Source organism: Amblyomma mixtum, chromosome 1, assembly GCF_055824585.1.
Source record: "Amblyomma mixtum isolate Tamu chromosome 1, ASM5582458v1, whole genome shotgun sequence".
In the NCBI taxonomy this organism is placed as follows: Eukaryota; Metazoa; Arthropoda; class Arachnida; order Ixodida; family Ixodidae; genus Amblyomma; species Amblyomma mixtum.
In genome coordinates this window covers 278569047-278594095 of record NC_143012.1, presented here as the reverse complement: position 1 = coordinate 278594095, position 25049 = coordinate 278569047, and the positions used below count along the sequence as shown (strand labels likewise).

The window sequence follows — 25049 nt, the reverse complement described above, 5'->3', positions numbered from 1 at the left end:
GTTGTCTCCTTTGCTTTTACATCGGTTTTTTTCGTCCCTCCCTTTCTTCTTTCTGTCAACTAATACCTGCTTTCCAAGCTTTCGTTCAGCTGCCGTGGAGCCTCAGGGGCTATTTCACCGCTCAATAACTCTAGACTTTTGCTTTCGTACTTTTGCTCAGCTGAAATTGACGCAAACAGTCATCGCCGGTTAATATAACATCCGTGGATGTCAATTAGGGAGCTCTGAGGACCAGACTTGATGCAGAATTCGTTGGTTAAGCGTAGAAAGTTGTAACTGTTGGTGTAAGATCATTTTTTAAAACAGTGCAAAGGACACAGTACGCAACGTTGGCTAACATCTACGTTTCTCGCCGCCTATGATGCTACCACCACTGTACGGAGAGTACGGTAAACACAAAATTCAAGTTCCCTATTTTCACTAAACAGCCTGAAGAACCTAATCGCAGGGAAAAATAACAAGGGAAATGTCTAAAGAGGAAGTGACGGAAATATTTTTTTTTTTTGCGTCATGTCGCAGTGGAGACACTCAAAACATTGTGGAGAAAGAGCATGTAATCAGTGCATTGGGTTTTTAATATTCACTATTTGTTTGAAGCTTTGGTTGAACGACAACTGTTGAACGACAACCGAAGTCAGTCTCTAATGTCACCTTGCAGCAATTTTTGCTCAGTGTTTTGCCGGAGTGTCTACTCGTGTGAGAATTCCGCGGCATCAGCTGGAGGTAAGGGTTTGATATATATTGGGGCAAGTAAAAAAAAAATAATCGAAATAAATCGGCGCACTTCTTCGATAGCATTCGTCATTGGTTGTAGTTTGAATGTTATGGTGGAGATTTCAGGGAGTCATATTTTTGGGGCTCAATGATTCATCTTCAAATTCAATTTGAACTTATCAGTTTTAAGCACGGCTTTGAAAATATAGTTATCGGTCACACTACCAGACAGTGATGAAAGCTTATCGGTGAATTTAATTTCGCGAAAAGAATCAACATTTTTTTGTCCCATGCTGCCTTCGACTTCATTAGTTTCAGTATTTCGTGAAGTTTCCGACGGCACAGACGGATAACATAACTGACATCTGGCAGCGGAGCCGCATGCGGTGGATTTCGCATAGTGAATTTTGTACGGCAAGGACCTTCTCTTTCCTACCGCTGTGATGAAGACTGTTTTTACGGATTTGTTGTTGTCCATGCGCAATATCAACAACGCACTGGGGAGGGCTTGTGACTGAGGCTCTGGTTGCAATGCCGCTACGTGACCATCCGCATCGCCTACGTCGCAACCAACGTCACGACCCACGTCGCCACGTCGCATCATATTTACTCTACAGCACCCCCTTTGCCAATAGCCAAGCAATTCCCGCCCCTGTCGCGCTGCGCCTTTTATTCTGTGTTGATACTTATAAGCGTGACTCAGCTGAGGATTCACAGGCACTGGTGCCTTCCAACGACCTATACACTTCTTTCGACGATCATATTGTTCAAGTAGCTGTTTTTGTTTTGTACTCTGTGTAGCTCTGTGCAGCTACTTGAGTAGAATTAACATGGCTCAGCATGTATCTGAGTACGCACGTGAAAGCTTCTAAGGTCGGCTTGTCAACAGAGCGTTTGAGGGCATGGTCGAGCTGACTTAACAATTCTATTCTAGATCTGTTTTGTTGTTTACATCTGTAATTGCTGCATGAACCAACCCCAAGCATCTCCTTTCTCCAGGCTCAGCCCCTCCTCATGAGAGACATTAACAGTGAAAAATAATATAAGAAACATACTCATTTTATTTCGAAGCCAAGGTATTATGTCTTATGGCGACACTACGCCCATCTGAATTATTCGCAGGCGCTTTCATTCAACCTTTAAAAAAACCGTGAGCGTTTGACAACCTATGGAGACTTTTCTCTTTGTCAGCCTCGTCCACAGATCGCAGTACACCACCTCCGGAACACGGCGTATATCGTATCCGCTTCTTTCTGTTGTCTAAAAATGTATGCTAAATATCCACATTATTTAACGATAAGATACCTCCGGTGAAGGCGAAAATTTGTTAACAACGTAATGGAATTCGCCTTCCACTCTGTCTCTGTCTTACTCTATTCTCCACCTCTTGCGCTTTAGTGGAAAATAAAGGAAGCAAGCCAGAAACAGCAAAGCGAAACAGTGCCGATAATGCGGCATTGCGGACAACAGCTCATTTCCCCACCGTTTGCTCGGCCTGTCACGACTTTGAACCGCATCCGATGCACTACCCGGTTTGCTGCCGCTTATTACGGTGCTCTGTGCACCCTCCACCCTCACAATGGAAGAGAATGTGACCCGTAATACTGGACTCTGCTTAAAGAGAAACCGAAAAGGGAGAGGGGGGAGCATAGAAACTGAAGAAAGTGTGGCACAAATGTGTTTGTTTGTTGTTGAATGCAGAGCGTGACGGAAGCGTGACGGGAGGGTGACGGGCGCGTGACGGGAAACCTACCGGAGGACAGTCCTCCGGCAGGGTAAGAGTGAAGCCATGCAAGGCATTTAAACTCCGCAGCGTAATGGGTTAGTTCCCATATATGCAGAAGGCCATTCTCTACTTTCTACTTCATATTCATAGATCCATGGGAGTCCTCATACTCTTATTGGCGCATTGGTGCAGCGGTTAAGCAATAAGCCACTGCCCTGTAATGACAGGTGCTGCCACCGTTGGGCCTTGTGCGACCCACGCTGCTCTTCCCGAGAGACCAATCATTACTTTAACTGCCAAAATAATTAAACTGCCACCTGCCACGGTGGACAGTTTGCTCACAATCCAGGGAGCAGGTTGCGATGACGGCGCAAGGTCACGTGACCATGGTGGCCCACCTGCCTCCTAAGTTGCTTCGCTGGGGATTTTTCGTGGATTTTTCGCTCATTGTCAACGACGCCAACGAAGCCGACGCCGGATTTTCTGCTACACAAGCACCTTAACGCTATCGCTTTAAAACAGGAAGAAAAGGGGAAGGTTGTTAAAAAGTTCATTCAGTAATGAGCTTTCCACCCTCCAAACAGACGGACCCTTAGTCCAGGGCCCCCTCGGTCTCAGTTGTTTGCTGCGCCCGCTGAACCAGCTGTCCTTGGTTCTCTAAGCTTGAACTGGACAGCGCCGCCTCCCACTGCTTAGGTTGTGGGCCTGGGATTTTCGGGGCGGCCTGCATGCTTTGGCAAGAAAATGTAGTGTGATACAGTGTGATAGAGCGGGGTGTGTTTCCCGCACAGCGGGCATGTGTTTGTGTATAATGCGGGGTGTATGTGGCTTGAAAGGCTGAGGTGAGGGCATGTGTTCGTCTGTAGCTCCCTCCAAACTACGGCTTCTTCCCGTGTCAGGTTCTGTGTGGTAGATGTTTAGGTTCGCCGATTTATCTTATGTTAGGTAAGGATCCCATTGTACTGCAATGGGACCGGCTCCGGGGCCGCTGAGCCACCTAACCAACCATCTAAACCGGCTAACCTAAAGCACCTCAGAAAGGCATGTTCTCCGCAGACTGGGATGTCCAGAACACAGCGGAGAAAAGGAGAGAAAAATGAAGATAGCGGAGAAAGAAGGTTGTAGAGAACGCAAGCAAGAACGACGCAATGCAGATACATGCAACCTGCCCCTTACAAGATCAGACTTGTACAATGAGAAAACAAAAAGGTATGTTTAAGAAAACACTGGCGCTGTACGCATTAAGCCTATCTGTGCACTCTCCACAATTTTTTTCCTTCTTATTTTCATGAAGAATGCGTTTGCTTAGGCTATTTTTAACAGTAAATGAAAAACATGGTCCGGGAAAAAAAAAACGAATCTGAAACTTTTTGCAGCTAGAATGGCTGACCTCTCTATTCTTTTTTCCTACAGAGTGATTCTCGGTTCATAGAACGAATTGTTGTGAACCGCGTGCCTTATCTATGCCCCCAGGCGTCGTAAACGACGCTGTTCTCAGAAGCCGTGCCCACAGAAGCCTACACCTGCGTTCCTTACATTTTTTTTCCTCTTCGTAGTTCCTAAGCCGTTGAACAAGCTTCGACTTCATCGTTGCGCTTCAAATCTCTTCACTTTATCCTCTTAGTGCACTGCATGCTTACTATCTCAGTCTTTTTTTGTGTGTGTATTAACGTTAGACCCTCAGAAACCAAGACATGCTCTCCAGAACGAACGAAGAGAAGAGAAAAAGAGGCAGGCCAACTCGGAGAGGATTCAGTTGTGCTGTCCTCCGCCGGAGTAAACGAAAGAGGAGATGAAACAGGAGAGAGAAGGATGGAGCACAGGAAGCCGGATATGAGACTTGTCCTACAAAGTCACAACCTGTCGCGTAAATACGACGGCCTGAAGAAGCGGAACAGATGCTGGGAAGCCTCCAGAGCTGGCGATGGCTGGTAACCAAGCATGCAAAAAAAAAAAGTTGCGTTCTCTAGTATGTCTCGGTTTAGGTCGAGCTCGTAGTGAGGCAATCACATAGTCAGATAAAATAAGTAATTCTTGCTTTTTCTTGTGTCTACAAGTATTCTCTCCGGGCTTATTAAAGTACGTCTATTTTAAATACGGGTCTTTCTTGTGAAGGCGTCCTCTCTGCGTACTAACCGGTGAATCAGCATTTTAAGTGGTTCATCTGCGCGGAATTCCAGGCGACAGCAACTGTGCAGGTGATTCAGATACGCTGACGTCATTCATTTTATATGCGTGTGTCTTTATTCGAGGAAACTCGTAACTTCGCCTCTGGGCACAATCGCATGTTTTTGTGGGCGCTGATCTTTCTTATGCGCGTTTTGAGTACTACCGTTATCGGTATCAAGCGGAAAAATATCCGCCGAGCTCTGAAAGTTTCCTAACAATATAGCTATTAAGGTCAAAGCAAATTCAGCCTTAAAAGAAGGTTTATAGGGATGCTAAAAGGAACGCAGCTTTGAAAGGCGCAGTTTTATGTACATTTGTCTGCTTCCTTAGGCAGCTTCAGAAATTCAATGCCATTTCTGTTACACGCAGTGCATTAGTAGCGATTCATTGCAGCCATTAACAGAAATAAAATAGGAAGCAACACATGCTCAAAATGATTGCAACAGTGATTTGACTCGGTAAACGGCAGTAGGGGAATGTACTAGGGTTCGGAAGAAATTCTTCTTTGTTTAAGAAACTTACGGTATCAGGGCAGCAATTTGTTTCGAACTCAAAATTGAGTTCGAAACAGAAACACCAAAAGCAATTTCTTTTGATGTTGCTTTTTTTTTTTTTGTCCCCAACTGAAATTGAATTTAAATCTCCCGTCAATACAGGCTTCACTCGACTTTTCTTTCCAAACTGAAAATTAAACTTTGGTATCCCGGGAGCTTCGAAATGTGGCTTCTCAGAGAAGCACGAAAGCGGCTGCTGGTAACGACCTGGCTGGTGACATACCACTGTTTGCTTTAATGCGCGAGGAAGGAGCGGTCATTAGCGCACGCGCCAAAAACCAGATTCTCATATCGACTTGTCCGACATCACCATTATTGGCCCGCTCCGGAGTTTCCTATTGAAACTTTTTCCTTTGCCTTTTACTTGGCTTAGTTTTTTTTTTTCCCCTTGTTGTAGGAACTGCTACTTTTACTGTATCTAGCTTTCTCCCCATCGCTTAAGCTCCGGGCAGAGCAGCACGATTAAAACGCAGGGTTCGCGTCCCTCGCGAACAGCCTTTAGCTGGGGCATTCGAAGTAAACGCCTGAGAAATGAAAGAATATGGATAAAGACGGAACTAAAATTATTTACAAAAAAAAATACCCCGAAGAAAGTATAGTCATACTTTTGTTTTCCTTCTGCAAGCAAAAAAAAAGTTAGAAAGTGGTGGTGAGTGTTATTTAGGATTTTCCCCGGCTATACTTTTACAGGTCCGCTTTTCAGATTGTTCTTCTGTGGTCAAAGATTTTTGCCTCTTCCTGATTTTTTTTCTTTCTGTGAGATAACAGACTTTACAAAATCATAAAGCCGCAATGCATAGCCTAAGTATACGAAATTTCTAGCATTCGTGACGTAATTACACGAATATTACAAGAGCGATAGTCTCCACCAATTCAAATTTGGCGGCTGCAAATTAAAATGGTGCCTATGGTTAAGAAGCGACCCATTTCTTATCGTGCCTCTGGAAACAAAAATTTCCACGTGGTTCAGAGAATATTAATAAAGGAAGAAGAATGGAGAGAGTGAAGAATTTAAAAAGTCGGAGCCCATATACAGGCTTGACTTCATTAACAAAGAGTGCAAAACAAAGACAAATCTTCTTTTGGAGAAAAATATATGCAAGGATTCTACAGGCGAAGCCGGTACTGCTTTCGGATACCATGAGTGTATCAAGGGTGGAGGCTGCGTAACGCAAGAACAAAAATGTAACAAGCCACTGTCTCTTCTTTCGATTTTTCTTCTGGATCGACAGACAACTAAAAATGAAAAAGCTAAAAAAACTCACAAAACACACAGCAGAAAGAACAATCCTAAATGACATCATTTTAGCGCATTCTATAGAGTTACTACCTTTTTTAATATCTGTTTTTGATCGCCGTTCCCTTCCTTCTTTTTTTTTTTTTTTTTTTGTGCGTGTGACGTGCTAGAACAATGAAGACGAACGAGCAGATTGATGGGCAGCAGAGCTAAAGAAAAGACGGCGGCCCGTCGTAGGTGGCGCTGGCAGCTCGCTGGGGGGCGGTTGATGGGAGGGTAACAGCTCGCCGGCACGATTAATAATCAATGGCGGGCCAAGCGCTTTCCTCCCTTCACCACCAAACCCAAAACCTCGGCTCACACACCGGCTTCATCTTTCTCAGCCCTATAGCCGCCATTTTCGTCCTCACAGCCTCCCCTCCCTTACACAGCCCATACTCCTAACTCCCACTTTCGACTTTTGTTCTTTCCCTGCTACAGCACTAGCAGCGCGACGTAGCGGCACTCCGTCGGTGCTTTCCCTGTGGAACGGCTCCAACGGAACAAGTGTGCGGCACGAGCGTTCGTTGAACATGCGGCTTTCGTGAAGCGTGCGGAGGGAGCGTTAGCGGTCGTGACCCGCGACACAGAGCTGGCGCCGATTGTCTCGCACACGACCCACCCGCCATCATCGCTGATGCTAGCTAACTTTCCGCCGAGCAACCAAAGCAAAGCCCGCAGGTGATCCGTGATTTTAGCGCTGGAGTCGGCGGAAAACGCACAAGCCGCGCTGTTTCAGTGATTCGGTGTTCCAGAGGCCGCGGTGTTTCAGAGGCCCAACGACCGCGTTTCTCGCAAGCGTTAGGCCTTTCTCGACACTTATTTCAGTTCGTTTTATCATTTTGAGTGGTGGTGGTGGAGCGCGAAGGATGTTCCCACTTTTGGTCTAGCCAACTTTCGCTGCTAATACAAGATGTCCAACTCAGAAGTGAACTGGCGTTACAAAGGTTGCGGCGCCTCATCGAAACCCCGGACACAACAGAAGTTATATCTTGCCTCCAGTTCCGCAGTGCGATACACAGCAAAATTGTGTGACATTCAAGCTATTGATTATTGCAGATTGTTTACTGAACGCACTAAACACAGAAAACATGGGGCGACGAGCGTGGCTACAGCGATGCCTAAAGCTCCAAAAGATAAGAACGAGTGTCTTTAGGCTTCACAAATATTTCATTACCGCAGCACATTAGCGTTTTTTTTTTTTGTCAATAGCAAAACCAAGAACTCCAGTTCTCGGGTTATTTCTGCGGCGGCGGTGCTTTATTTAGGCTCGGCTTGCTGTCTGGGCAATTTTGTTCTTTTTGTCACTGTTCTTCGTAAGCAGTTAGAACTTTTCTCTTCAGCTTTACTGTTTGAACTCTCTTCATCTGCAGTACAAAGATGCGTTATTAGTAGTAAGAGCAAATTATGATTACTAATAGAACGAGATACTCGCGTGGTTTGATATCTGAATCTCGTGACAGAACGCCACATCAGGAATATAGTTTCAGCAACTGATGAAAGCAATGAATGAAAACCAGTTCTGTAACTTCGCCTGCCGAATAAATTCCAGCACTGTATCAAGGGTTTATTTACGGCGTTGTGGAGACCCGTGCTTAGCGCCAACTCTTCGCAGAACTGTGGCTTCAGTTAATTGAAATGCTTCTGGGATATTTATTTGCCCTACGCTTGGAGGGCGTGGCGGTCATTCCGCGGCAGGTGAACGTCGTGCTGTGCGACCTCAGTGCATATTAAAGAGGCTGAGGTGATCGAAATCTATACAAAGAGCACAGACGTTGTTCAAGTTTACAATGTGACTGAGACCGTCGCTGCAGCTTTTTCGTCATTTTACCCCTCCCCCAAACTTCCACCTGTTGTCTGGGGTGTCATGGGGACAGTGGGTATTGATCAGATTTTATGCAACAGCTCCACTCCTTCTGGTGTTGAAGCGATTAAAGAGGACGGGGGTTAGGGCCGTTGCACAGCCAAGCTCTAGCCAAACGGCTACCTATGAGTTGTAGGGTTCGAGCTCTTCGGAAGGCTGCCACGCAAAAAGATCAGCATTCTGTAAAGCTGGCTCTGCTGTTGACAGCACAGGCTCGCGGCAAAGCCATCCGAGCATTAAATGGGATGCTGTAAAGGTGAGGAGGGCGGTAACCGGCGACGACGCGCAAACTCAGGATCCCAAGTAATGAAATAATAAAGTGCCAGACCGCCTCAGTTCTTTGATTAAGCGAGCTTCACTTCTCCTCGCACTGTCGGCGCGCGGCCTTTTCGATTATTGCCTCTTCTAAGAGTGCTTGGGCTAGCCTAGGAGAGCGCGCCTAATTAAAATTTGACTTTGAATCTTCATTAAAAAGTTTTACGTGCGTGCTCCGGACGTGGCATTACACAGTAATCGCCTCTGATTCGTGAGAAATTTCGCAGGTCGGTTTACTGTCTGGTGCCATGAGGCCGTCCGACACCCCCCACCCCGCCATCCCCTTCCCTTCCCTCCCCCTTGGCGCTCACACAAAGAGCGCCTTGTGAGCGGGGCGGTGCCCAAGTGTTTTTGACTGCGTCCATTGTCTTCTATGGGCCGGGATCGTGTTCTGTTTTTTCTATTTCTTGGTTATGCCTTTAGGTTGCGCAGCTAAGTATGCGCACCCAGCGTTCTTAACATGATCCGCTAGTGTCTATTGTTGGCTAACGACTTCGTGCAGTTACTCGCATTCAATTACCAGGCGGCCAAGATCGTTTCTTCTATCATGTAAAAACTTCCTTCTTTCAAATCAATTGCACAAACCGAAAAATGCAGTACATGAGAGGTCTCCCAACTGCGGAATAAAAGAGGATGACGCTCTCCTGTGTCGCCAGTGTGTCAGTTAATGTTAATTAATATCAAGCAAAGTGAGCAAGTCTGCAATGTTCTCACTATAGCAAAAATAAGTGTCCGTTTAAAACTGCCACTTTCTGTATCTTCCAGTTAGATTTTACTGCTGTTTAAAGCTCCGAGGAGGGTGATAGGCAAGGAAGTGAATTTCGAAATAAAACTAGAAGTGAATTTCAGTTGAGAACTGTTAAGACCCCACCAACAAGGCATTAACTTTTACGGTAGTCTGTAGGTTATCACACTTGTATCGTAAGTACATTCCTTTCTTTTGAAGTCTGGTTTATTGGTTTATTAGGGCTTAACGTCCCAAAGCAACTCAGGCCATGAGGGACGCCGCAGTGAAGGGCTCCGAAAATTTCGACCACCTGGCGTTCTTTAACGTGCACTGACATCGCACAGTACACGGGCCTCTAGAATTTCGCCTCCATCAAAATTCGGCCCCCGTGGCCGGGATCTAACCCGCGTCGTTTGGGCCAGCAGCCGAGCGCTGTAACCACTGAGCCACCGCGGCGGGGCGTTTTGAATTAAGTGCAATCTTTTGTTTGTTTCTATGCGAAGCTGACCTGTGGGCATTCTGTGCGTGAGTGGAGCTTGATGTTTCGTCACGTTTGTCTGCTGCAGCCTGTCAAAAGCACGGATAGGCAGGCCTCGTTAATCACCATTCAATAACCCATTGCTCTCTCCTCTTCAACACACTGTCTACTCCGATTTGTGTGTGTCTGCGCTATTGCCTTGTGTGTATATGTGTGCGTCTTCTGATAATGAGAGCGTAGACAAGCCAAGACAGGGACTTGCGCAGATTGCTTGCGTCTCAAAGGCGTGATCACAGGCGACTTTTGCCAGCAACGCCCTGACGGCACTGCTGCCCATCCGACCCTCGCCAACGAGGCGAGCAGCTGCAGATAGAGCGCGACGCGTTTCCACGCTGCCCATTTCGTTTCGCTCGTTCGCGCCGGGCATGCGAGCAAAAGGGCCAAACGCGCCGCGGCCGTCTCTAACGAGGTTTATCGGGCGTAAGCCGATAAAAGTCGTTGCGGGTGGCGCGGACTCTCTTCTCGGATCACAGAGGCACGCGCAGCGGGTTCCGAACAAAACAAAATCAAGCGAACAGAAAGGCGCAGGCAGGCTCCAAGACGCTGTCAGGCGTTGTGGCAAGCGTGTACATACATGACAGAAAGGCAGCCACGTGTGACTCCCCAGTTCAGTCTGGCTGCCAGTGCGCTTGTGAAGAGAGGGAGACAAGAAATGAGGTACAGAGAGATGGAAGAGAAGAGGAGGACCACAGTGCGTGTTCTAAGCGCGTGCCTTACGGACGACCCGCATTCTGACGGCCACAATTTGCGAGGTTAGCGGTCCAAGGAGGCGAGGGAGAAGAGGGGAGGGGACATTCAGCGGCAGGATGAAATGTCCGAATGAGGTCGACATTCACGACGGCCGGTGGCTGGTCGGTCGGAGGCGATGCGATGAGGGAAGCTGACGGGACGCGGTCTCACGGGAGTGGGGAAGAGGATGGAACCAAGGCTGCGAGTAGCGATGAGACGGCAGAAAGTGAAAGGAAGCCGAGAAGCCCCGTGGTCTGGAGGAACGTTCTCGCCGTCAGACAAGAAGAGATCTCGACGACCGGGGCGACAACCAGATTAACGAGGCGCCCTTTCAGAAGCACGCCGTTAGGAGTCGCGTCGGAACCCCGAAGAGCATCACTCTTTCTCCGTGACGGGTTCTACCCTTCCTCTGCCCTTCTCCCATCTCCTACCCCTCCCTACTCCTGCTTCCGGCTCTGCGTTCGATCAAGTTTCGGCAATCCTCGTCACCGTCCGACAGTCGGCATCTCCTTCGACAACCGAGCGGCCAGAGAAAGATCGGGGTGGGAGGGGGATGGGAAAGGGGAAGAGAATGGCACAAAGGGGAATCGGAAAGCAGCGCGGGGCATCCGGGATGTCGGGAAGGAAGAGGCAATGGCGGTGATGTTTGCGGGAAGCGATGATGGCGCTATCAGCTCGCCGATCCTGACCGCGCGCGAGCGCAATTCGACGCCCCGGAACGTGACGAAGAGGGGCGAGCTTCCTTTCGAAAGGGAGGCGAGTTGAAGGGATATATATCCCCACCTCATCTCGGACACCCGTGCGTCGGATAGTTTTGTTCGCCCGCTCTCTCATTTTATTTTTTTTTTTGTTGCCTCCGGATTCCCGACTGAATAGTGGCGAAGGAAAAGCGCAAGCAGTGTCGAGTAGGCTGGGGCACAGCTGGCTCCTTTGTCAAGCTTGAAAAACGCTCTTTGTTGTTGACCACAATGTCAGCGTGTTGACTGTAGAGGGCAATCCGACTGCTACAAGTTTCTGCTTACAGCTCTCCCATGTGGTATTGTCGTGCTATGTCACCTTTTGTTTTGGAACTTAGCTGGAACTAAACTAATTACGTTTCTTATAGCTTTGTTCAAAACAATCACACAAGGGTCTTCCAGAACTGAAAACAAACTACCGGCGGTACATGCTGCAGTGAAATTTTGCTTTTGCTTTGTGCTTTGCTTTATCGGGGTTAACGTACCAAAGTGACTCAGGTTGTGAAGGGCAGCGTGGTGGAGGGCTCCGGAGAGTTTCGACCACCTGGGGTTCTTTAGCGAGCACTGACTTCGCACAATACACGGGTCTCTAGCATTTCGCCTCCATCCAAATGCGACCGCCGCTGCCGGGATCGAACCCGAGTCTTTCAGGTCAGCAGCTGAGCACCACAACCACTGAGCCACCACGGAGGCGCGGTCAGTCTAGTAACGGTAGGTTGTAAAACATAGGAAAAGATCTTTGATTAGGTGCTACCTCCAGGCCTTGGCCTTTGTTACGCCTTTTCGTTTCAGACTACTGTGAAAAGAGTTCGTATTTTGAACTTTGCGCCTACGTTGCGCCCCAAAGAGCATTGTTGTTGTTGTTGTTTTTTTGCCTCAGTTCGAACTCGCTTTGTGATACGAGTATCGTGCTGTCGAATGTTGAGCGCAGTCACCTTGTGAGCCGAATTCCTGCCTGAAGCCATACTCGCCTTCTCTGCGTTTCAGCGACAAGGAAAGGAAGGATATGCTTCATACAACAAACTGAACTTAACTGAACTTCTTCTTCACCTCAGCAAACATCGCACATACGCACGCGTAGAGATTGGGCATGGTACGGTGGTGAATGCCAAGGAGGTAATCGGAGGGGGGGGGGGGGGTGGGGGGAGGCAACGAAGTAGAATAGTAGAATGACTGAAACTAAAAAATATGTTAATTGTTGAAAAATTTAAATAAATTAAACGAATTAGATGTACCAAAAATAGAATCAAATACACTTTTTGGACATGCGGCAGAATTTTAGACACAGTTAGCAAGGTAACCGACCAGTTGCAATAAAGTAATCATGAAGGTAGCCGCAAACAGTGCTCAACGAGAATCTTGTGGCGCGCGCACCGAACGATAGGAGAACTGGTAGAGACAAAGGGAGTCTTAATCTCGAAAGAACCTCCAAATACTGATTTCTCTTAAATGCGAGCCACCGACTAGAGAGGAGAAAACGGTCTATTGTTTAAACTTCTCCACATGAGTCACAAAGGTTTGTCGTAGTAAACCCGCATCTGCACAAGTACAAGTTGAGGTGCGGGAATCTGCATCGTAGAAGCGTCATGGACACCTCACACAGCCTTGACTTACACGACCGGACATTACATGGGTACTTTAAATGCTGAAAATTCACGGTGCTCAGCAACGGAACACCCAGGCTGGCTGATATATGTTGGAACCGCTGGAAACGAGAAGTCTCCAACAGAATGAGGTGAGGTACGGGATAGATTACAGGGGCACTGAGAGCTGACCTTGCCAATAAATCAGCCACCTCGTTGAAATAGGTACTCGAATGACCATACTTCCTCTTTCTTTTTCATCTCCTTCATCAGCCTCCTCACGTGTTGGGCAGCCAGTCTGCCATTGTCCCGTTGGCCTTCCTACCTTTCTGTTCTCCTGTCTCTCTCCATCTATCTGCGTTCGGCCTTTCCCCACTTGTCACTTTTTTCTCACACCTCTGACACTCCGATACCTGTAACGTTCTGTAACGATACAAGTAACCTTTTGTTTTTGTATATGTGTGTAGAGAATATACTGGTAAGCTGCTGTGATGATAACGTGTGCGATGCTCATCCATGTCTTCTCTTCCTTTTTAATATATTGTTTTTACTCTAACATGCCATCGTCGTGTCGAACTGCTACGGGAGGTGGAAGCATTGTCAAACCGCGTGCGCGGCTCTTTATTCTACCTGCTCAGCCGTTTTACACGAATGTAACGAAATGAACTCAAATGAACTGAAATGATACGTTGGTTGCGCAAGAATATACACTTTTTTAACATTTGACGTAATTTAGGGTCACATCCGGTCGGGAGGTCAGGAACGGGGCTGTGTCTTGCTTTCTTTTCTTAAGACTTTCTTGAAACAACTTCTTTGTCTGGAGTTCGGTCTCGATTAAACGTCAATAAAGCTTAATAGATTGTTTTTTACGAGTGGTTGTGCGTCTGAAGTTTGGTGTCGATTAAACGTCAACAAAGCAAAATAGATTGTTTTTTTACGGGTAGTTGCGCGGGCCGGTAGAGCAGAAGTATAAGAAACATCTAGTACCAAACTTCTGTTGTTCTTAGCGCTACGCTAGCGCATGTGCGTTTCATACCCAGCAATTCTGGACAAAAGCATTTTTGAGCGGGAAACAGTTTATGAGCGCAATTTTTTCATATATTGTAAAATTTTATTATAACAATCAAAACATCCGCAGATAACCTGACAGCAGTCTTGAATTTTTTTTTTTTTCTATTAACGTTTTGCCATCGCAAAAAGCATTCCCCAGTGGTTTTCTGTGTCAGTCTTAATAGCTCCATGCGATCGATAGAAATATTTTAAAAGAAAGATCTTGCTACATAACCGACGAATGGACCATTGTCTTCAATATGTTCATAGCAGTATCTTATAATTTTTCAGTTTTCAAAAGTTTTCTCTGCGAATGTTGGACATGGTTCATGCGCGTGCGTTAAGATCCCTAAAGGGAATAGCTAAGCCACCATAATTGGAGTGAACGAAACTGGCACACAAGAAAGAGTTGCCGAGCATGCGAAAGGTCCAACGTTGTGAAACAGGAACTGCTTAGAGCTTCAACTTGAGTGGCCCTAGATTCCGGGTACATACAATATACAGCTCCTTTTTTTTGTTCATATCGTAAATTCCAAAGTTCGAGTTTCTTTGCTTTTGAATTTTTATTTCTCTTGCGCAAACAAAGGCAGGAGAGATGTAACAGATCCCGTCATCCAGGCAACCCGAGTGTTATGTACGTGAAGATTCAGTAGCGCCACCTTACCCTGCCATCAGAGCGCTCTGCCGAACCTCTCCTCCGGTCATTTTCTTCTCACTCTCTGCTTCCCTTCCCGATGCGTTGTCATGGAAACCGGCCACACAAACGTGTTTCGGAGAGTTGTTCGCTTGATTCTCTCTTGACGTCATCGCCCTCCATTGTTTCTGTGGTTCGGCCCACTGAGCTCGTTTAAACCATTTGCTTTTCTTTCTTTATACTTCCTTCATTTCATCCTTATTTTGGGAAACCGCAAACGAAAAAAAAATGTGTTCACGTGTTTTTACCTTTTACGATGCCTTTACCTTTTACGATGCCTTGGCCATGTCTGACTGTTTTGCTCACTTTTCACATTTTAAAATGCCTACATCATTGCTTTGCTTTACTCGACGCATGCGCTTTTCGAGAAGCGCTTTTCGAAAACATGCGCTTTTCAAGAAGCTTGCGGGCAAAGCAGCCTCTCCAGTGCACGTAACTCATCAAAATAACAGCCAAAATTTGTTGGGCCACAGAGCCGAGGGTAAGCGCGTTTTCGAAATTATAAAAGCGGCATATATATTACTTACGGTGGGCTATACGCCTCTCAATAACTAAGGAACATAACAGTAATAGTTAAAAAGTTAACTATTCAATATTAGTTAACAAGCCCGCTAGTAAGTATGTTTTAGCTGTACTCTGATGTAGTACTCTGCTGACAATGCCATGCCAAAAAAAGCGCTCATCTAATTCAAAAACCCTATTTTAAAAAATTGCGTAAAATCTTAGGTGAAACATCCTGTGTAGTATTCCCGGATACAACTAAAGAACGCAGCGCCAAATGCCCATCAATGGAGGCTCTCCAGCCAATGGCGTCGGCCGATTGTCATGACGTTGTAGGTAATCTGCAGCGTCCTCAGAGGGGCATTTGCCGATGCGCTCTTCAGTTGTATCCGAGTGTAGTTTCTTTTACTAGCCCATTCTATTCTTTGAAGCTATAACAGAGTGCAGATGCCTCACCCATACCACTAGTGTATACCTGCAATACATGGCGCGAGTGAGGCCCTCTTCTATCAACTTCAGTCTAAGTCTGTGGTCATAAATTATAACGGATACCCATGCATCCTATAGGATAGATCGCTGCTGACATCAGGAGCCGCAGTGACAAGCTGTTCGTCCGTTTCCGGCGTGCACAAGGGCGTCCGCAGAATTTTTTGCAGGGGGGGGGGGGGGGGCCGTTGGTGCCCCGGGGGAGGGGGGGGGGGGGGTATGTTCGTAGCAGAAAGGCGCTATTTGCGGAGTAAATTTATTTATTTATATATAAATAAGAATTAAACAAAATGCACACATGAAAGAAAAATTACAAACAGCAAATTAAAGCGCGGCTAGGAGAGGTACATTGGAGTTTATCAACGAAGAAACAACTAAAATTAATAAAAATGCAAAAAGATGCTATATCACTTCGTGGAGAAGAGTGCTCAGTCTTGCTGCATACGGGTTCTCGACTCACCCGGATTGATGACCAGCACACAGCACAATATGTTCACAAACACGCAACTACAGTCACTCAGTCAGTCTTCCTTGAACAGCAACTGTAGGCGCCTCGGATTTTTCTGGGCGAATTGCGTAATTACACGTGTGATAAATTCACTTCTGTGCTTCATTACACGCTCTCGGTGCACACTCATCATACACATTGATTGGAAAAACTGTTGAACGCGTACGTTGAAAACAAAAGATGACTATATATACAACGAAAACTTATTTACAAGATAAATGCACGCTCGCAGCTTCATACACCTCGCTCCATCTTGCTTGCGCATCCGCACAGTCGAGAAACCGCACACACACTGCTCTCCGCTCGTCGTTTTCTCGTCCGCTGTCTTGGTTGTTCTCAGCTTCGCTGACAACCGGCCACTAAAAACACCCAAGCACAAACACAGAGGCGCGCACACGTGCAAGGGCTTACTTGCCGCAGTATCCCCGAATGCGTACTTTGGGGGTGAAAGGAACGCCGCGCAACTTCCGAGGGGAAGGGACACTCGCCACTCCAGTCGTAAAATTTGTTTTTGTGTTTTTATGGGGTTCAGAGCCCCAAAACGACTCAGGCTATGAGGGATGGAGTAGTACAGAGTTCCGGGTAATGTCGACCACCTGGGTCTCTTTACCATGCACTGACACGCACAGTACATGGGCGCTGTTGTGATTTGAGGCCCAGCCAGAGGTGACAGGCGAGCCAGGCAGGCGCCATCGGGCTGCGTTGACCAAAGGCGCTGGTTTTCGCAGAAGACGCAAAGAACGCTGGTGTGGGGGCGCCTCCGGAGACTGCGTCGCCGTGAACAAAAGCAGCTAATCCCCTTTGCCGGAGATTCTGAAAGCGGCGCTTCTACCGAACTGCGCTACCCGTGGATCGGAGGAGACAGCGAGCGGCGGCGGCGCCAACTCATCGCCCGCTTGCCCCTGAGCAGCCCGACAAAGCGGGGGTGGACACGGCTGATTTTACCTTCCCTCCTTAAGAATTCATCGGTGACCGGCGTAACGATAGGCGAAAACAAGATGCCCCGTGCACTGTCTGCCTCCGTGTCGCTATCTCTCTAGAGATCAAAGAAACAGACACCCATCTCAAGGCGGCTCGAAACACATGCTCGCCGGTGCCGCTGTATGTCTGGAACAGGTCGCCCTTCAGTAGAGCTAACGATGGCGTGGTTTGAAAACGGCGGAACGACGCACGCCCGGACGCGGCATTTCGCAGATGTGACCATGCGGGGCTGCTTTTACCCTTTTGACTGAGCGCACCACCGCCCCTGGCGTGCGGCCATCACTCACGGTTCGAGTGAGTGATTTTCCAGGGGGGTGCAGCCGCCCCCCCTTGCCCCCCCCTCCGGACGCCCATGGGCGTGCACGATTTGCCTGTGACTGGTTGGTGGCCGAAGCTACAGAATAGCTAGCGCGAGTACCATGTGTTGAGCTTTGTCGCTTTCTCGTCAAACAGTGAACGAAATGACAGCGGGGTGCTGACTATTCTTAACGAGGACGTAGGTAGCCACAGTTTCTCAGATTTGGGTCACGAAGAATGGGAGTGGAAGCAAGACGAATGTCCAATAAATATGAAAATGGCTGCCGTGCCCTTAAACCCTGGACCGTTATGCATGTATACACACGTGGCAGCTAGCTCCTGTGATATCGCCACCACCTCCCAGCCGGCGGCAGCGGCGGCGCGTCTCGCATTCCCGCCGCGTTTGAGTGTGATGGATGGCGCGTGTCCGATGCGGCCGATGGGCCTCCGAGCGTTCGCACGCGTGTCGCCGGGCGATATGGCCGTCGCCTGGTCCTCCTCCTATAGTTGCGCTGTCTGCATATACACAGGATGCTTAGCGGCGCGCCGATCGGTGTTACCCCGCCGGCGTGGGCAACGACGAGACGCAGCCGCCAGCGCCTCCGGCAGGCACGTTCCTCCAAGCGCATGCAAGGGGCCGCTCTGTCTCAAGGCGCAGAAATTTGATCGTTCGGGGCTCGTGTAAACAGGCTCCGGGGTGACGGAACGGCTTCGCGTCTATTTCTTTTCGAGGGAGTTTGCATACGCAAAGAAGGGGCCGGATTAAAAATAAACGAAGAAAAAAGATAGAAGCAAGAGGAGTGTCTGGTGAGGTCGAAGACCCTGTTCCTGCTCGCTCTATTTTATACTCGCCGGCTGCTGCCTCTTCTTCCATCGGGCGAAGTGAGTGCTGTCGCGTGCGCTGCATACTGTAAATAGGCGTACGTGACAGTGTCTCCAAGCAGAGTTCGACCCAGTGACGTTTTTTGGTTGATTTAGCCGCGCTTTAAAATATGCATTATGCTTTTCTTCACCTAATTTTTATTTTTTTGTCTGGAACGAGCTGGCGGTCTTATTTTGATGTTTTCGGTGCTCGCACAGTCAATCGCGGTGTGCATGCGCCATCATGAATCGTGACTACCTTTGTCTGCGCGTGCGTCTGTCAATGCGCACTTATTTTCTTTATCTGTCTGTGCGTGAACACAGTGCTCACCTCATTCATTGCAGCTGGTTCCTTTCTGAATTAAAAATCTGGTTCTGACTATTTGATCAATGCTTATCTTAATTATGCAACTTAATTAAAGCACGTAAGAACAAGAGACATGAACAACATAGACTATAGCGCCTATTGCCAACGATCTTTATTCATTCATACGATCGCAACTTTGTACGGAACCATCATTATTTATAAGAAGCCATCATAGATTGCTTGTCTGTTGTCGGGTGGTGATGGCTTCCAATATTTCTTTTAATGACTAAATGAATGCAGGTAGTAGCCAGCGGTAGTCCATTTCGTGCCTGTTTCTTATCCCTCGTTTTTTGTTGTTCTTGATAAAGCGTTTATTTTTCTATCAGAGACTATGCAAACAACACTTTCTTACTGTGAGTCATACATGGAATTTGAAAATATTCGCAAAAGTTCCTTTTCCTGAAAAAGAGCTGATTCTATTAAGATTCTGCAGTAGAGGACATTCTCCTCGCAGACGACGCACTGCGACCAGATTAGGTGGCCTTTTTAGTCCCGAGTTTTTGTCCTCGATTTTCTCCCTCCACAGTAATCGCATTTTCGTCGCGTCTTTGGCAAAACTAGTTCGTGCAGTCGTCGTCAGCGAACCATTTGTCAACTATGGCCGCGACTGCAATGGCATGGAAAGGAACCCATCATGGAACCATACAAGACTAACGCATTCATCATCTCCGCCGCTCGCGTTTATAAACTTGACTAACGGATAGCTTTTTGTTCTTTTTCGTTTTTGAGGAGCAGATGATCACCAGTAACCTTGTGCGCGCAGAAATTCGCTGTCCTGTTCTTGTTCCTGCGCAGTGATCCTCTACTTCCACTGAGTGCACTCAGGCGGACCCACGCTTAATGAAAGACTAGGTTCGCTGCAGCGCATTTGCTGCTGTGTTGTTCACGGAGGGCAATTTTTCCACGAATAGCCGTTCTTGCTACCATTTTCCATTCAGAAGAATGAATGCTATCCAAATTTCAGCAGAATTTGGCCGCAACCCAACGCGCCGTAAACACAGTATGTGTAGACGTGAAAAATAAACGCACTTAATAGCCTACGTAGTCTCGCTGCTAATGATTGATATGGGCCTGAAGAGCACACGCGCTGGAATACAACGGGCTATCTTTTGCAGCCGTTTTGGCAAGAGACCAAGTTCTGTCGTGACTAACTGCTTTTGTCGCCTTTCTTGTCTTTCTGCAGAGATCTGAGCCGAAACAACCTGACGTCTCTCGACGCAGCCGAGTTCGCCGACTTTCCAGGTCTTAAGGAATTGTGAGTACATGTATCTTTCATACCTCGCGTGGCGCATCACTGTCTGTGCACCGACGGCATGGCTCGTTCGTCTGCTGGGGCTCGGCATACGACACTGTCGGTTTACACTGAAGGTTTAAATGACTAGTGAGTAGTGGCTTCTGGAGGGAATGTGGGTGATGTGCTCTTGCTATGTGGAGGACCTCCTCTTGGCGGACGGGTAATGTCTTCTTGAAGGGCGCGTGATACTCGCTAGGCATGTGAAAGATGCCCTCGGGAGTGTGGGTTTGCTCCTCACGGACGGCGGAGGACGTCCTTGGAATGATATCCTTTACTTATGTGGGAGGTTTTCTCTTCGGTGGTGCAGGATGTCCTTTTGGCAATTGTAGAACGTCCTCCTGGTAGGCAGAGGGTGTCCTCTTGAGGGTGGGTTATGTTCTTTAGGTATGTGGAGGATGTCCTCTTGGTGTGCGGGCGACGTCTACTTGGAGGCAGCAGAAGGTTCTCTCGTAAACGTTGAACCGGCAATAGGCAAGAGAGCAATTTTTGCGTACTTGGAAGTTTAGTGTGCCATTGGTATCTGCACAAATTATGTTTGCCGAATGCAACCTCCTCACCCCACAAGAGAAGTCCCTCTCTATCCTTATCTCCTTTCCTCTGCCAGTGGTAAAAACTGACGCAATAGGGTCCCGTCCTGCTTAACTGCCTTACTTGATGGTTATTTCACTCCCTCAGCTTTCCGGGTTATTTTTTTTTCCTTTTTTGTAAACTTAGAAGCTTTTCTAAACCTAGCTGCAAGCCCTGATAAAATTATCCTTTTCTTGCATGTAGTGGGCGTCTGCATTCGTCGTGCATTCGTATACTTTTTTTTTTTTGCGATTGAAAGAGAATGGACAGCTAAAAGCGTAACAGCTACGATCACGGCTCAAGGCAGTGCCAAAGATCCAGTGTGGCCTTCTTGTTCTTTTTGCAGCAGACTTGATAACTCGAGATGATTAAAAATACGTGCGAATCACTCTCGATGACAATAGCGTGTGTTGTGAACCGCGGAGAAGAACATAAAGGCACTTCATATCCTGACACCAAGCATGAGTAGCCAGCAAAATTATCCGTGACTTCACAAGTAGTGCACCCTCTTACGATATAAAGCAACAGACGGATATGACACACAGTTATCACCTAAACTATTTATCGTCTCCGCCTCGATAATTTCGCTGGTCACCTGGCTGCTGCTTTTGGTGACACCGGTGCATTCTTGACGTAGTGGTCTGCACTTGGATTCTCCACTTGCGTCATCACTGGATTTATATTCCCCGCAGTACGCATTAAAGGGCAACTGCAGCACTTTTTTGAGAACTTCACGATATTCAAGGATTCAAATCTATATAGACTGTAGGTAAAGCATGCCAAGGTTTGTTGCACTGGCATTTAAAATAATGGCGTAATCGACGATTGAATTTTGCGCTTCTCCTCAATGCACTAGAGAAGTGCAGAGAAACTCAGCGTGACGTCATGGAAGGTATGATTTCAAATTACCGCTGTCGTCAGCCACAGCCTGCCCTGACTGGTTAGACGTTGCCAAACAACTCTCGGCAGGGCTCGCCTTCGGTGGCGTTGGTTTTTTTCCTTCAGAGCAGGCGTTTGTGCTTTGGAAATGTACCGATACCTTCGATGACGTCATCATGCGCCCCCCCACTTCGCGTTGTGCGCTGCGGAGAAGCTTGAAGGGCGTCAGGATTTTAATCGGCGATTACTTCACTATTTCAAGTGCTATCCCAAAAAGACTTTGCATGCTTTACCTGCGGGTTTCACACATTCGACCCTCTTAAGCTCGTTGATTTCTACAACCTATGCAGTTTCCCTTTAAGGAATCCTCACGCATGTCAGTCACGAATTTGTAATGTTTTACATCTGTGCAGAATGGCCAAGCCTGGAATAAGCTTGGGTGCAAAAAGGAGTATAAGTTCGTCGAATGTGCAGGGGTGCGAGCTTGTCGGGGGTGCGAGCTTGTCAAGCTGCCCGTAAGGCAGCTTTTTTCTCTCGCCCCCTCATGTCCTTTCAGTACATGAAATAAATGAAATGAAATGTAGCATACCGATAGCTTGTGGAAAAAAGCATGTAGGTCTCAATGGGAGGTGTCTCAGTGATCTCGTGCGTGAACATTGGAGAATTCCTTGATTCGCACTGCGGGGAGCGTAAGTTCAGTGACGACCCAAAGGCATAACTCAGTGCAGACATAAGTGCAGGCCCCAGTGTGAAATCCGAGTGCAGACAACTCTATCAAGAATCCACCATCGTCCTCAAAAGCAGCAGCCAGCTTATCCGCGATATTATTCAGGCGGTGATTATAAATAGTTTAGATGATAGCTGTGTGTCAAAACCCTATTTTACTCTGTCTAGCATGGAACTGGAATACTTGCAAAGACTACAATAATTTTGCTGGCTGCGCACGCGCAATGACAGGCCATGAAATACCTTTAAATTTCGCTCCGTTGTTCACAATATCATGTTGCAAGTTAGTGTGTCTCATGTATTTTTTCACCGCCCTTGTCTTGGGGTGCGCTATATATTTTCACATCACGCAGAGGCATGGCAGGAAGAGTGAAGGCTCACAAAGATAGAGTGTCCGAAACACGACGCATTCGCCAGTAATTTCATCAATTATCGACGTGTCTGTTTAATCTTAAATTCACACCTTTGTACAGAGGCTCGTCATAAGTGACAGCGTTGGCATATTTATGCTATGGAACACTGCATGTTTATATCGCGCTTAGCACTTGCCGTTAGAATTTCCCGAGAAATTGTGCACTTAAATGCGAAATACCTGTGAAAGCCTTTCTAGCTGCTATCGGTAAAGCATAAAAACAAAAGCCATCGATCTGTACTCTCAAACGATTTTTTATCATCCCTTATACGGGTTAAAGAATGCAGTCCAGGTCCATTTACCAAAAATGGGCATTGGCTCTCTCGCCTAATGCCTGGCCAGAATTTTCGAGTACTTCTATAAACGAGGTGCCGTTTTTGTGCATGTGGGCAAGGCACAGTCAGAAAAGTTTAGATAGACTGATACCTTCAAGCACGGTTTCAGAGAAACGAGAAGAAAACTATGGTTCGTCGATTGGCTCCCTCGAAAAACTCACTAAGCCAGGCCTCATACGTGAGCATTGAGACGAAACGTATATCTAGCGGTGTGAAATCCGCAAATCCTGGGCAGCCGGAACAAGAAAAGTGCATTTGGTCAGCCCCCACCACCTCGGGGTGCTTCTGGCATTGACTTACTGCACGTGCTTAGGGCGCTCTATTTATTCACTTCCCGTCTCACTTAATGCCCCTCGCCTTCCCTGGACCTTACGGCGGCTGAAAATAGGCGGCCAAGGAGATTAGTATTCCGTGGCCATTCCTCTTGGGGGTCTTCGCCTTCTCCCTGACCTTTCCATTGTTCTTGTTCCAACCGCGAGAGACGGGTGCAGCAGGACCAAGAGCTGAGGTCTGGTCCTCTTCTGTTTGTATTCGCTCTCCGGTGTTTTTGCTCTGGTGCGCCCATCTCACTGTCATCCCGCTTCCTGTTGATCCCGGGACGCACACTGGAGAGGCGTTACGTAGACGGAGAAGTGGCGCTGATAACGGATTTCCGAGTCCCTCCCTTTTTTTTTTCTCCACCGAACTTCATCTCTTTATATCTATTGTTCTCTTCTTGTCAGCCGAACACATTTGCTCATCGAGCCGCTTCTGACGGAGGCACAGGAACGAAGAGGAAGAGAGAGGGAAAGAGAGAGGGGTTGCCTGTGACCGCCGTCGCAGCCTAGGCCACGCGCGCCCGCTACGGCTGCAGTCCCATTTGACACGTCGCAAACAATCGTTTGTCTCAATTTCCATCAGGTCGAGGACCTCCGAAGTCCTTGTCGATTCTGCGAGCGCTTTCCTCGCCATTTCTTCATCCCCCGCCTCCTTCTCTTTGTCTGCTGGGCTTCGTTAGGCTGTCCGTTATGGTTCCTAGCCCTCTCTCTCTCGGTGTGTCCCCTTTTTCCCCTCTCTCTCTCGACATCCATGCGACAGTTGCCCCACCGTTGTTGATTGTTTCCCTCTCCGAGACTTCCACGCTTTGTGCGGTTGCTCTTCCGGAGCTGGCGATTGAGCGTGTAAATGAAGGGCGTGACAGACGGGCGTGTGAGCATCGCTCTATGGACAACAATAAGCAAACAAAAGGAGAGAGGACAGCCAGAGACAATTAGTGAAGGAGGGAGAAGTTTTTTGGAAACGCGACGCATAATAGCTGCGAGCTTTCATCGCGCAATCAGTCTTGCTTAATAGCCTTCCTGCTGCCAAGAAACTTGGAGCGATGCGGTATTCGTTTCCTCTCTTTCTTCTGCGTTCTTCACTCTTCTCTATTTTTATCTGAAAACCACACGAATGTAAATAACGAACGACTTGTGAGAGTGCCGCTGACACCGAATCGTAATTTGTTTCATGAAAATTTGTTTAGCGACCATGTCAGTGATCCCGCATTTGTTGCGCACTTCGGCTTTGATTCTCCCCGTAGGTGCCGAATTTTTGTGGATGAAAACCGGCGCTGGGCGTCGAACTGTTACCAATGTACCGTCGAAGAAAAACGAATGAAAGTAGAATTTTGCATTGCATACGCATGAGGAAAGAAAGAAGAGCGTTTTTCTTTTGGTCAGTACCTACTGTAATTGCACCCTCTCTCCCCTTTTTATAATGGTATGGCCGAAAGCGACGTTGTCTACCCTATTCAAGAAATATAGGTTCGACATATTGAGATTCATTCAGTCTCTCCTGAGACTGAATGAATCACTGAATGGCCTGCAACAGGGACTACGTACTATAAAGATCGACGACGTACTGTCGCCGCCGGTGGCATGACAAAAATCGCGTGTGTACGCATTTAAATAGCGGGGCCCTTAGTGACCTACTGATGATTTTAGGTCTAGTTTAAATGCGTCAATATTTCAATAAAACCCTTTTTAGTAAATTGGTTTTAGTGTCGATTCGCCATTGTCCAAATCTCTTCAGTGGCCGTGGTTGTTGCAGTCTTCTGCCAGACGTTTTGTATACAGTCTGCCAACGCAAGAAATACGTCTGCGAATACGAAGCACAACGCAGCATTTTGGCCAAACACT

At 47.5% G+C, this 25049-nt stretch overlaps 1 protein-coding gene across 4 annotated transcripts in view; it reads left to right on the top strand.

Annotated features, from left to right (window-relative positions):
- rk (G-protein coupled receptor rickets) overlaps positions 1–25049 on the top strand; it is a 180679-nt gene that overhangs the window by 96156 nt on the left and 59474 nt on the right. For all 4 annotated transcript variants that reach the window (XR_016286933.1, XR_016286934.1, XR_016286932.1 and 1 more), the window contains exon 2: positions 19861–19932. Coding sequence is in view for 1 of the 4 variants with exons in the window: in XM_089566138.1 (XP_089422264.1) it covers positions 19861–19932 (72 nt within the window). In the remaining 3 variants the exon portion in view is untranslated. The remainder of the gene's footprint in view (positions 1–19860; positions 19933–25049) is intronic.